This window comes from Vicia villosa, linkage group LG6, assembly GCF_029867415.1.
Source record: "Vicia villosa cultivar HV-30 ecotype Madison, WI linkage group LG6, Vvil1.0, whole genome shotgun sequence".
In the NCBI taxonomy this organism is placed as follows: Eukaryota; Viridiplantae; Streptophyta; class Magnoliopsida; order Fabales; family Fabaceae; genus Vicia; species Vicia villosa.
In genome coordinates, this window is record NC_081185.1 from 23,621,713 (window position 1) to 23,636,676 (window position 14,964).

Here is a 14,964-nt window from a genome sequence, read left to right on the forward strand (position 1 = left end):
CTACCTTATACTACCATATATCTCTTAAATTTTTCAGCATTTTCATCATAAGCCTCACCAATTTTTAAATAAAAATCAACGAGGTATCTAATACCGCTTTGTTGAGATTTTGACAACTTGCTCATCATCGTGACACCTCTAAAATTTATTGTACTTTTGGTCTTATTATAGGTAGAGGTATGATAGGTGGAGGATGTAGGAGAGGTGCTGGTCGAATCATCCATCTCTATTTAAACAAGAACGTCAATAAAAAATTTACTTACCACAAATCTACATTGACACCTAATGTGAGATTCATGGTACATTTTATTTAACACAATCAACAATTTCTAAGAGCATATCATAAGAATAGCCTAATAACATTTAAGTTGACAGAACACAAACAAAATTTATTTTACTTAAATCATGCACATGAACTATATTACTCATGGTACAAATGGAATTTTGTCAACAACAACACTGAAAAGGAAAACCCTATTTCCATTTTTATCAAGATAATTAGAATAAATTCTCTCAACATAATACATAAATAATAAGCAATTCACCACAACAAAAACTAACATTTCTAAGTTATGTATATGGGTAAAGTAAGTTACGTACTAAAAACGTAATGAAGAAGGTACGACAATGATTGAGGAAGCTTCATTTGAGTTTGATTGTCTTCCCTTCATTTCAAGCTTCATTCAATGGAGTTAATGGCGTTCAAATAGAGGAAATGTACACATGTTAGAAGAGTTGATGTTCAAACACATACGTGTGTTGGAAAAGATGATGTTTCGTAAAAGATGTTGGAATATGAGTTTAAAAATATCTTAGGACATTTTGATGAAGATGAAAATCACATAGGATTTGTTTTTGTAAGAGAAATATGTAAGGACGTTTTGTTTCCTACAAGATTGAAGATGAAACGAGTTTTGAAAGGTAAATAAAAAATTAGAGTATATATATATATATATATATATATATATATATATATATATATATATATATATATATTAAGGCCAACTGAGGAAATATATAAATTTTAAATTAAAAAAAAATAGAAAAGCAACATATTCTAAAAAATTTATGCAAATGATATTCCTCTCCGGTTGGGAAACTAATCCAAAGAATAGACAGATTTAAAATTTAAAAAAAATTTAAAAAAACAAGGGTCAATTGAAACAATGAAATATTTAAATAGTTAATTGAGCGAAATCAAATTTTTTTTATAAATAATTATTGTAATTTTTTGGTATTAAATATTTCTTTTTCATCCAACAAAAATTAATTTTATAATTTAAAAGAAATAAAAAAGAAAAGAAAAAAGCGCCAACTAAACTAATATGACGCTTGATTCTAAGTCAATTGAAAAAAAAGAAAAAAAAAAGGTAAATTCTTTGGTACCCATGAGTTTAAGTTGGGTACCAATACCTTTAGTGTTAATTTTATTTAAATTTTAATTTATTTTAAAATAAAATAAAATAAAAAGTGATGTGGCATTGAATTCTAATATTTGATTGGTGGAGGATACCGGTACCCAACTAAACTCAAGGGTACCGGAGTGTTAGTAATTAAGATTTGAAATGTAATCCTAATAGATTTATGAGAAAAGGGGATGTGCACTGTGTAAATTATTTTTACACTGTCAACCAATGACAACCATGTATCTTACTAAGTCAGCATTTAAATTTTAAAATACTGAAACGATTTGACACTTTAAAATAATTTGATTGGATGTCTGTGTAATACTTCTTTACACTGACAGTGCACTATCATTAAACTCTAGATTTATTCCATCTATCATTAAAAAGTTTAAAGGGTTAAATAAGTTTTTAGTCCCTATAAATATGGCAACTTCTAATTTTAGTCCCTGCAAAATTTTTCTTCAAACAATGGTCCTCACAATATTTTCCGTCCCTATTTTTAGTCCCTCCCGTTAAATTTCAGTAACGGAGGTCTACGTGGCACGCCACGTGTAATGTCACGTCAATTAAAGTCAATACTAATTAAAAATAGATAGATTGCGGGGGTTTTAAACCCCCTATAAATAACTTAAAAAACCAGAAATTTTCAAGAGCAATTAATCAAACTGTTGTAGGAAAATTTTTATTACCCTCATTCTTCACATTATCAAACCTACAAGTTGCTCCTAAATGTTGATGGAAGTCGTTTTATTGTGGAATTTGCTAAAGGGGTGGGAATTACTTCCCTTCACTGCTTTATTGAATGCTTTTTATTTTATTATTTTAAATTTATCTCTTTTATTATCATCTTTTCCCTTGGTATGGATGTTCCTGTGTAATATGATGCTTTAGATGTTTCATTTGAAAGTGCTTGTTTCATGTATGTATTTGTTGTTATTTTAGTTCCATTTGACTACATATTGGCTAATTGAAAGGGAGGCTTCTGTGTGTATATTATGAATACTTTCACCTTAGTGCCCTAGAGTTCACTATTCTCGTTTTTTGGCATGTTTTAACTTCTATTATTTATTTCAATCAAGCATTGAAATAATGCCTCTGTGATAGCTGGTAAGAAGCCGTTGGATTAAAACTTTGGTTGCTTAATCTTAGCATGTTGCATCCTCACGGTGATGGTTGGCACCACACATAAATGTTTTATCTTTATGCTGTATTGCGACTGTTTTGTATTGCTATTTGCAAATTTTTAAAGTTGAAACTATGAGCTTTTGCAGGCTAGGAAAGATGCCACTCAAGTAGTTGCAAATTTACAAAGGCAACCAGTTCAGTCTAAATTGATCGCATCTGATTACCTGGAGAAAAACATGGATCTTATGGATGTTTTGATAGCTGGGTAAGAAGCTGTTGGATTAAAATTTTGGTTGCTTAATCATTTTTGTTATAGTAAGCTTTGAAATAAGTATGGTATATTCTTCTGCTTTTCCAAATGAATGGAAATAAACATTTGTTTCCCAATCAAGCATTGAAATAATGCCTCTGTGATAGCTGGTAAGAAGTTGTTGGATTAAAACTTTGGTTGCTTAATCTTCTTTGTTCTAGTAAACTTTGAAATCAGTATGGTGTATTCTTCTGCTTTTCCAAAAGAATGGAAATATATATTTATCTTCCAACAAAACATTGAAATAATGCCTATGTGAATTAGAACACAATAGTCTATGTTCTTGATCACTGGATTTTCTGAATTTTAATAAAGTTTTGTTACATTCTCACATATCTGACTTGCTATGTGTGATGTTTTTTTTTTTTGTTTCTTATTGAGCTTTTCACTATATTATGCTTTGCTTAATATTGTTTACATCATGCAGTTACTGACAATTGTCTCTTTATAGCTATGAAAACACGGATATGGCTTTACACTATGGTATGAGGGAGTGTATAGGACACCAGATTGTAATTTCTTTTTATTCTTATTGTAACATTACTTCTCAAAGGTGTTTTGAACTTTCAACTGATGATTTCAATCTGTGACTTGTTCTAGCAGTAGACATGCACGGAGTGTTTCACGCTCTCCAGGAAGGTCACGCTCTCCTAGCCTCCTGAAAATTTCTAGTTTTTTAAGTTATTCAAAGGGGGTTTAAAACCCCCGCAATCTATCTATTTTTAATTAATATTGACTTTAATTGACGTGGCATTACACGTGGCGTGCCACGTAAGTCTCCGTTACTGAAATTTAACGGGAGGGACTAAAAATAGGGACGGAAAATATTGCGAGGAGCATTGTTTGAAGAAAATTTTTGTAGGGACTAAAATTGAAAGTTGCAATATTTATAGGGACTCCTAACATATTTAATAATGTATTATTTTTAGTGATGAAACCTACGATTTAAAAAATATTACATATCATTAATATTATATTTTCTGATTTATTAAACATAACAAGAATGGAAATAAATTAAGAAGAGAAGAGAAAACTTAATGAAATTGTTCATTTTTTTTTTTTTTTGCATTTGAAAAAAAAAGCTGTTCTCCACTTCTACGATTTTCGGTGGGATGGAGAAATTAAAAAAATATAGTAGTTTTTGAATATAAAATATTTGGTTATTAGTTTTTTCTAAAATTACATAATTAAATTAAAAGAGAATGTAAAGTAATCGATTTTAAGATTTAGGTGGTTATGAAAGGATTTTTGATAAAAAAATTATGATGACCAAATCAAAAGATAATTTGAAGTAGTAATTAATTTTAAATTTCACACAATAATCAAATCAAATCGAAAGTGAATTCATATTATTATTATTATTATTATTATTATTATTATTATTATTATTATTATTATTATTATTATTTATTTATCTATCATATAAGAAAATTGAATGTTCTTGAAAATACCATAATGTCCCTCCTTGTATTTTGGCTTGCCACGTGGTAGCCCTCTTTATCATCCTTTCTACTTTTCATCTTTTCCTCTTCCATTCTATTCTTTCTATTTAATACTCCATGTCTCTCTTTTTCTATTTTCTTTTCTATTCTTTCTATTTAATACTCTCTAACTCTTTTTTTAGGACTCTCTTTCTCTTTTCACATCTTCTCTTTTCTTTCTCTTGCTCTCTCTTTTATGAGTTACTGCATCTTTCACATTCTTCATTGTTATTTTCTTCATTTTTCTTCATTTTCTCATTTATTTACATATCATCTCTTTATCTTTATCAATGTATTACATTTTTGTGATTCTTTTTTCTTTTTTATTTTTTTAGGTGGTAGATCTACATGAAGATGAAAACTGAATATTAAATGTGTAAGTTTTATCATTTTTAGTTTTCTCAGGCTGTAGATCTATATTAAAAGTGTAAGCTTTGACATAAAAGTTTTTTCTTTTTCACCTTCTTAACACTTTTTTCACTTATTTGATTTTTTCAAGTTGTAAATCTATCAAAACAAAGACAAACACATAGTATTTTTAGATTGTAGATCTATATTAAAAATGTTAACTTTAACACAAAAGTTTTCTCTTTTTCATCTTCTTAACTCTTTTGTTATTTCTTTTATTTTTTGCAGGTTATAACTCTATTGAAACAAAGAGGAACACAATACTGAAACAATAACATTGATAATATTTGTGAAAATATAAATTATGGTTGTTAATTTTATATCAGATCTATTATTTTAAATATGTTAATTTCAAATATGTTATTTTTATATCATATATGTAACCATATATGTATTTTTAGTAAATATCGATTTTTTTTCATTTTTGATATTCATGACAAAACTTTATTTTAAAATATTTTTAATTTATTTAGCATATTTTTTTGTTTTTTAAGATTGTAGATCTACCGATAAAAGATAAAAAAAATTGAAAAAGTTAAGCAACCTTAACACCTTTTTCATTTCTTTTGAGTTTTATTAAAAATTTTATCTTCTATTTTAAGATTTATTATATATTTTTTAAATATTATAAAAATGAAGAAGTCGAACTATTTTTTTAATGATCTAAACATTGAGAGATTGAGATGGGAAATAAAGTGAGATGATCATTAGAGAGAGAATAAAATAAGATGTGAGGTTGTTTCTCTTTAAAAAATATTCTATTATTTCTTTTAATTTAATGTCATTTATCTTTATTAAAATAATTATTAATATTATTAATATCATTATAATAAAATCAATTAAATTTTATTAGAATTATAAATTTTGTAAATGCGGACAATAGTGTACTAATATAGAATGCATCAGTAATAATATATATATATATATATATATATATTATTGAATTAAGATTTCTTATTGTAAGCTTATTATTATAAATGACATGATTTATTTGATATGTTATATTTAACATTTGGATTTGAAAAAACATTTGAAAGTTATATATGTTGGACATGACATAAAGCTTTGCATATAAAGTTGTAATGAGAAATTAAGAAGAAAAAAATTGTTGTAAATCATTCAACCAATTGGCATGCAATAAATGTTTGTATAATTACAAATACAAAAAAGTTAATGGTATTTATATTTTATTAGAGAGAAAAGTTGATGGTTTTGAAAATGAGTGGTTTACACATTCCAACCAGTATTTTTCACTTTCCAAGGAATTGCAATGAGTTTTTGTCCACCCACTAGAAACCACCAAGGTAAGAAATAATTTTTGTATAAAAATTGAAATCTACTGCTATCACTTGTCAAAATCCTACCCATTATAATATAGTTGCTGCTATAGGATTAATATATTCTTGCAAAAAAAAATGATTCAATAATTTTACCTATTATATTATTATCATTATTATTATTATTACCATTATTACCATGTTTATTTTTAATAAAGTGACAATAAATAAAATGTAATGAGTATTAAAATATAAACTATAATAAAATTCAAATTTTGATAATTAAGAGTATTTAGTTAGTATCTCTAATATGATTTCAACGAATTCACTTATATATAAATTTACTATAACACATGAATTAACTGATCGGTGCGTTTAGTATATTATCCAATTCAACTATAGTAGTAATTCATATCAATATACAAATTTGTTTTATTTTATTTTGATGTTTTGTAATATTATTTGTTTTCAATCTATTTTTAAAAAATTACAATTATTCTACTTTCTAAAAACAAGTATCTTTAAAACTTATTCTATTTCATGTACTAAAAAAATCAATAACATATAATAATTGATATTAAATTTTAGAATTATGGTATAATATTAATATTATTATGTATTACGGTTATTATTACAATAAAGTGAAATTAAAGAAAATAAAAGTAAATATACTTAAAATAATGTATAAATTTAACTGGCTTTGGCTTACAATTGAAATATTTGAATTTTGTTGTTCGTTTACAATGGTTAATTCAAATGAGATTAATTTATTTTTTTCTATTTTTAAAATAAAATTAATGCATGTAGGAATGTTTCTCTATTATATTTTTAGACACAAATAAGTAAATGTTGTAATATTTTTAAGAATAAGAATAAAAGGATTGTGGAACGGTTAAGAAATGCACAATAAATATTGTAATTATGTGATAAATTCGTTCATAAACTACTATTTTTAATTTATTTTTCATCTAAATAATAATGGAATACTTAAATTCAATGTATGACTAAATAATGGTGAAATATATTATCTTTATTGACTATAAATTCTTGAATATTGAGAATAATTTAATTGAATTTAATATGATGATAATTTATCGTTTCAAAAATTATTATCTTTGTAATCATGACACTATTTTTGTACTATATTAGGGTAAGCTACAAGTACACTACAAGATCTTCAACTCACAAATTAAACTTGAATGGAAAATTAGAGTATCTTTGGATTGAGATTGAGACAAAATAGTGACAATGATGAAATCAAACAATGATGTTTTCTTTTTCTTTACACTTTCTTTTCTCTTTCCAACCTAGAGTATCTTTTGATTGAGATTGAGACAAAATAGTGACAATGATAGAACCAAACAATGGTGTTTTCTTTTTCTTTACACTTTCTTTTCTCTTTTCAACCTAGGTATGATATGATTTGACCTATACAATGTAATCTCATAAGTGTATCTTATATTAATTTTTTTACACATTCAATTAAGTTTTATCTTTATACTCTATCATGTTTTTTATTAAATATGTTGATGATTATATTTTATTTTTTATTAAATGTTTTATTTTATATTAAATAATAGACTTAGTGTTTATAAAATTATTGAAACTCGAAATATTTTATTACCAATTTTAATATATGTTTTTCTTACAAAAATTGATAGTAGATATTTTAAATAACTTTTTATGACATGATAAAATGTTAAAATAATATTAAAATTTAAAATTTAAAATTTAACTATTAATTAATTTAAATTAATAAATTTAACAAAAAATATAAAAAAAATAAATAGTTAATTTATTTTTTAAAGTTTATGTTTGTTTATTTGATGTTCCTTTTTCTAAAATATACTAACTACAATGACTAACACTAACACATATTAAAATATAATTAATAATAATATTATTATTTTTGTATAAAACTATTTTGGCATAAAAAGATATTAAATTTTAATATATGGCAAACTGGTACTATTATTTTGAATATTTTTTACTATACAATTAAATTTATGTCTAATTGATACATATTTTTCAGAGAACTTTATTACATTACAATGTACAATATATTAAATTTTTATTAAATTTTAAATTTGTTTAGTTGCTATTACTTTTTAAAAAGATAATAAATATTATAAAATATTAAATATAATCTTTGTTTATTTCTACAGCTGTAACATTAGGGGTTTGGTATAAGGCTTGTCACTAAGTAGAGTAAATAGGGATAGTTGGTTGGTCTTATTTCTCTAAAGTTTTTGAAACAAGTATACGATGGTTCATTGTATTTATATTTTCTTCAGACATTTCTTAAACCTACTATTTAATATAATTTTTCTTTGCTTTCGCTTTTAAAAAAAAATAATTGAATTAACTTTAATTACTATATAACAAAATTATGATTATTATTATAAAAAAGTAACAAAATTTTGACTATTATTATTATTAGAAAAAATACAAAATTAACACGAAGATAGTTCATAAAACCTTCATTTTATTTCTCAACTTTTGTATGGAGAAAAATGTTGAAGAGTGATAGAGCAATAAGATAAAATACAAGGGAGTTTTACGCAGAACCCCATGAGTTGTCCAAAGGTGTAGATGAAGGCAACATGATACTGTCAAGTGCAGTCCTTACATTGTCACGTCATTATCGAACAGTGCTATTGTTACCATCAATGATAAATTTATTTTTCTTCAAGACAAAATACTATCTTATCAAAACTTAATTAAGAGCATATTTGGGGTGGCGTTGGGTGATCCAAAAGCACGGTAAATTTTCACGTTTACGTGAAAGCTACTATTTGTCGCTTCTGGCTTTCACGGTGGAAGATCCTTTAAACGCGCGTCTAGCCATTCCAAACTCATATCCAAACATGCACTAAGTGTTTTAACATAATATCTTAATAAGTGGTGCAATGTGTATTTGGTTTGTGAGTTTGAAGGACAGACAAACAAGTACAATTAGCTTATTAGAGATAATGTGACATGTAATTACAAAATCTATATTAGCAAAAATATAGTGTTGTTTACTTAGATAAAAATTATGTTAATAGAAATATTATATATTATAAGAAAAATGCTGAATAATTGCAGTTAGTTAGAAATAATAGATAATAATATCATTGGCTAATAAAAAATATGACTAAATGATTGGATAGAAGTGTAAGATGAATAGTACTCCCTCCATTCCTTATTATAAGCAAAATTTCACTTTTTAGATACATTGAATAATTAATTTATCTAGACTATATATAGTCCTACTACATTAATTATTCAATGTATTTAAAAAGTGGATTTTTGCTTATAATAAGGAATTGAGGGAGTATGTAATAATATGTAATAATGACATTGTCAAGTCACTCAGTTTGTTTTTTTTGTATAATCACATCAATACTTTACTTTTAAGATCTTCTTTTCATTCTCTTCCAATATATATATATATATATATATATATATATATATATATATATATATATATATATATATATATATATATATATATATATATATATATATATATATATATATATATATTTCCTTTTCCCGATACTATATTTTTTAATGACCATTATTACAAAATTAAACACTAATTAATAATCACTATTATTATGTTTTCTGTTTCTTATTTTATATACAAATCTCTTTCTTTTTTTTTATATTTTATTTTATATTTTATGTTATAGTATTTATTTATGATAGTGAGAAACACGTCATTCATCATTCAATAATAGTTATTTTAAATTGACAGTATTTCTAAATCTAAATTAATACAATTATTAATAATTTTTTAATAAATAGAATAATCTTCATAATGTTAAGAATTTTTGTTCTAGATATGATTGTAAATATATGAAAGTAAAAATGTTAAATATTTATTTATATATGACGGTTGAATTTGATAATTTTTTCAAAATTAAAATAGTTAATACTAATTTTTTTTAACAAAGACTCTTAACTTAACAAATCAATCATATGAAAAAAATCATATACAATTGTACATAATTAATAAATAAAAATATATTTCAGATTTGTAATAAATAATAAGAATATAAAATTGTAATATTCTAAACTAAATATATTTAAAATTAATGTATCAATCCTAACACGGAATAAATTTTGTTGTTTTTATAATTATTTATATTACTAAATTTTTTAGTATTTATTTTTGGATATATTACCATAGTCCTATTGATCTAAATACTTTTAAGGGTAGCCGACCTTTTTCTAAACATTTAATTATTATTTTTCACGGGTACCAAATATTTTTCTATACATTCAATTATTATTTTTTCACGGGTACCAGATTTTTTTCTATACATTCAATTATTTTATTTTTACAAATACCAGATATTTTTTATTAAAAAAATATACATTTAAAACAAATGCGCGTCCCATACCAGAACCCGTGCGAACGCACGGGTTTGTTACTAGTTTTTTGATAATAATCACTACGATAATAATCACTTTGATTTAAATTTTTTTTATATAAAAAGCATAGATAATAAAATATTTAAGGGAAAAGCTAACATGTGCCCCAAGGGCACAAGTTAATGAAATATTTATGGAAATATTTTCTTAGAACGCGTGCATTCAATGTATTGAAACTTTAAATACGACTCTATTGCATTTAATTACATTTAACTTTTTCTAATTATAGTATCCTTAACATGTGCCCTTAGGGCACACGTTAGCATGACCCAATATTTAATATGATTATTATAACAATAACTATTCAAGATTATTGACTAAAGATATGGATAACGAATATATAATAATGAAAAAAAAACGAACATCACATTGGCCTAATTAATATATTAGCATAAAAGATTAAAATACTATATATAATAAAAAATTTGAGCTTGAGATATTATTAGAAGTAAAAATAATAAAAAATTATTCATAATATTTAAAATAAATTAACAAATGCGGGATTAAAGTTTCTATAGGATTTCATGAAAATCAAGCATAAGATCATAATTTTTAGAAGATCGCAAAACTGTCATCTATTTCGGGATTAAAGTACGGTAAAAAGTCAGAACCCACTTGAGTGTTTTGGTGACCTAAATTTTCGTTAGGTAAGGCCGCAAGCTCATCCGGTTCAATCATCTTACCTTTGGAATCAATTGTAGTTTCTACTTTTGATTTTGCATCAACACTACTATACTTCTTTGTCCTAGCACGTCTATTCTGAAACCAATTATATACATTGCTCTCAGTAATTTTCCCATACTTGCTTAAATCAATGGTTATCTTCTTTATGATTTCCTTATTTGGAGGCCTCCTCGGGTTAGCTGCATATATTTGCTCCAAAGCTTGAATTTGTGGAGTTGTTGCTTTCCAACGCTGCCTAAAACTTAATTTGTCGATCAATTTTGAGTCACAAAACATTCTCACCCCAACATCTGACAATCAAAACGAAACATAAACTCATTTATAATAATTAAAATTTGATTATAATATGAAATTAATTCAAAACTTAAAAAGGGTCTTTCTAATAGCAATAAAAGCGTTCACACTTACCATTAGTGAGATGTTGGCGAGAAGAAGAGTGTTTATGCTTATCAATGAGTAATTCAGAGATGTATGCGTAAACTGCAATTTGTTTTCGAAGAATTTCAACTTGTTCATCGGTCATTCCAAACTTCACATTAGAACCATGAATTCCAAAATTCTCCATCTTTTTATATTTCTGCAAAATCATTATTTGTTATTTTCAATTTATTCAAGAAAAAAAAGTAAGTAAAAAACAAATAAAACCTTAAACCATTAATTAACATGAAGATACTATTTTGGGAGAAAAAAAAAAGGTGATAATGTAGAGAAAAGGAATGTATACTTACATGAGGAGAGAAGAAAGAAACAGTGATATCAACTGATTTATGAATAGAGGTACGTAAGGGGATTTTTATATTCTCAATTTTGTGAAAATCTTTTATAAATTGAATATTTTATGAATTTGATTTGATTTGTGAAAATCTTTTACAAATTAAATATTTTATGAATTTGATTTGCTTTGATATTTAAAAAATCTATTTTTTATTATTATTTGAAAAAGAGAAGATAATGAATCAAATCAATGGATTTAATTTATTATTGAGAAGTTATTTCTTAAATATTAAATGTTGTAGGATTTGCATATAAATAATTTTATTAAAAGTTGTATCAAAGAGTTTAATTTTAGGTGCTATGTCATATTTAGATCTAAATAAAAGTTATAAATTAATTAAACAAATTCAAAATCACAAGGCAACTAAATATTTTTAAAGCTTTTTTATAAACTTGGTTTAAATTTGATAAAACTATGAACTTTTTTACAAAATTAAAATAAGCATAATTATTTATATTTGAATACTTTTTTATTTTAAAAAAATAATTGATTGTATTCAATAATGTTAATTTTTTTTAGTATATTATATTTCTATTAGTTAATCATATCTTTTCATATTATTCAAATGTTAATTGGGAGTATATATGCAAAATTTTGTATCAATTATTTTAGTTAATCATATCTTTCTATTTTATATTTAATATAATTTTTTAAATTGTAATTTTGATATTTAAAAATGAATCTAAATTTTGATTGTTGTTAATCGTATCTATTATTCCATAGTTGATAATTGTTATTCAATAATGTTAATTGATAGTATATATGCAACATTTTGTATCATTCTATTAGTTAATCATATATTTATATTATTAATATTTAATAACTTTTTTTTAAATTATAAGTTTGACATTAAAAAATGAATCTAAATCTTATTAAAGTGGATTGAATATCATCATATTTTTCTATCGAGTCATTTAAATCCAATTAAACTAACTATTCATATTTTTAAAATTTGACCTAAGTATATTTTATCTCAAAATCAAATTAAAATCCTTAGTTGCCCTTGTTCTACCCCAAAGAAATTTTTTAATGGAACGTCTCTTCAATTTTACCTATTAGAGTAGGTTGACTTACTACTTTATTTTTACTTTAAATATTTTTAATTTCTTAAATATAAATATATTATTTTAAAATAAAAAGGTATGCATATAAATAAAACTACTCCGTTATACTTGGAAAATAAAAAATATGGAAAGTAATATATATATATATATATATATATATATATATATATATATATATATATATATATATATATATATATATATATATATATATCAATTAGTATGACTTTTGAAAATTTAGTTCCAATTTATATATTTAAAATGTAAAAATAAATTTATGGTAACCAGCGTTTGTGCCAACTTATAAATTTCCAAAATAAAAATTGGTTAAAAAACCTTTAATTTATTTTTTAAATAACATTTTCTTTTAAAAAAAGTATTAAAACTTTTGAAGATTTTTATTTTCAATTTTTTTTCTATCTATTGAAATTAAAGTGATTTAAAAATATTATTGAAAAACTTTTTCCTATACATAATTTTTTAATAAAACTTTAATTTTAGTCACTGTGCTCTGCAACAAAAACAAAATTAATATTATTATATTTTTTACTTAATTATAATTCTGATTTTATAACTTTTTCATCTTATGCGACGAGGAAATGGCAGTTGATCTCAAGTATGCTCAATTTTTGGAAACCTCATGGAAACCTCATAGATGAATTTTTCAATAAGCAGTATAAAGACCTAGCTAAATTAATTTATTCATTGTCAATAATAAAAAAAACATAATTACATTATGAATCAATTTCTAAAATTGCAAAACCAACATAAAAAAATATAAGGTTGACTAATTAATTAAAAAAACAAAATTAAAGGAGATGACTTCTTTTTGCCTTAAATCACAGTTGGTAGAGATTTAACTGAAATTTGACTCTTCTCGCAAAATATAGCTTCACATATATCAACAATTCCTCTACCTTCATTTTCAAAATTGACATTACGAATTTCCTTTGTATCAACATTATAAGATCTCACCTTATCAAACATTTTTAGAAGAAGCTCACTTCCCTTCCAAAATACTAATGGAACACAAGGTGAACTATTCTCTATAGTTCGAATTTTGGTCCAACAAGAATCCAAATTACCACTTCCATTCATCGCCCAAATATCAAAGTTTGCATTTTGATCACAACAATTACGACAAACCAATGTTATACATTCATTCAAAACACCCAAATATCTTCCACTTGAACTACTAATATCAACGTCTTTTGGCAATGCCACCTTGTTGAGAAATCCACCTCCCACATCCAATGTAACAATTGTTGTACTCAAGCCTTTAACTTTTCCCCACCAATAATAAACTCCTCTACAATGCATTGCAAAAGAACAAGTTTCAAACTCACAACTCCATGGATTAGCACTTTCAATTATTCTCCAAGAATCACTTCTTAAATCATATTCTTCAATAATATAGTTCTTACAACGACATTTGTGGTAGCTAATCCACATCCTAACAACCTTAATTAAATCTTTGCTTCTACGATCATGTCCCATTCCAACACCTAGTATCATCCCATCTTTTGTTTTTGCGGCCAAACATGACGATGGAAGAAGTCTTGTCTCTTTTGTTGTTGGATTGCATAGAAAAACATCTCTTCCACAAGGAAAATCCGTATACAAACACATTAGTCCATTACAAGAATTGGAAACAACATGGTGCGAGAGATTTGGCAGAGATATAGAAACTTTCTTTGGAGAAGAGCCACCTTCTAAAGAAAATAGTTGGTGATTATATGGGATTAACCAAAGTCGTAAAAGCAAATAACAATTTTGATCCATGAGAAATTATGAATAATTTCTTTAAAGAAACAAACCAAGATGTAAAATATTACTACTATGTTCTTGACGCTATTTTTCTTTAAATACTATTCTATTCTAGAGTAAATAGTGATATATTTTTTAGTTATTAATGATATATCTTTATCAAACCTATAAAATCAATTTCGGATTATGTTATTAGACTTATATTTGTGGTAAAGATACTAATATTTAGAAATATATTCATGGCA

General features: G+C 24.6%; 2 protein-coding genes across 2 annotated transcripts; both read right to left on the reverse strand.

Moving 5' to 3' along the window:
- Window positions 1-10,981: 10,981 nt before the first annotated feature.
- LOC131613370 (WUSCHEL-related homeobox 13-like) lies at window positions 10,982-11,678 on the reverse strand. Its single transcript, XM_058885045.1, has 2 exons — window positions 11,522-11,678; window positions 10,982-11,403 (listed from the first exon to the last, which is right to left on the reverse strand). Exons 1-2 carry the CDS (start codon window positions 11,676-11,678, stop codon window positions 10,982-10,984), a joined length of 579 nt encoding a protein of 192 aa, XP_058741028.1.
- A 2,108-nt stretch (window positions 11,679-13,786) lies between these two features.
- Window positions 13,787-14,734, reverse strand: LOC131613372 (uncharacterized). The gene has a single exon (XM_058885046.1). The coding sequence runs from the start codon at window positions 14,732-14,734 to the stop codon at window positions 13,787-13,789; it is 948 nt and encodes a 315-aa protein (XP_058741029.1).
- Window positions 14,735-14,964: the final 230 nt, after the last annotated feature.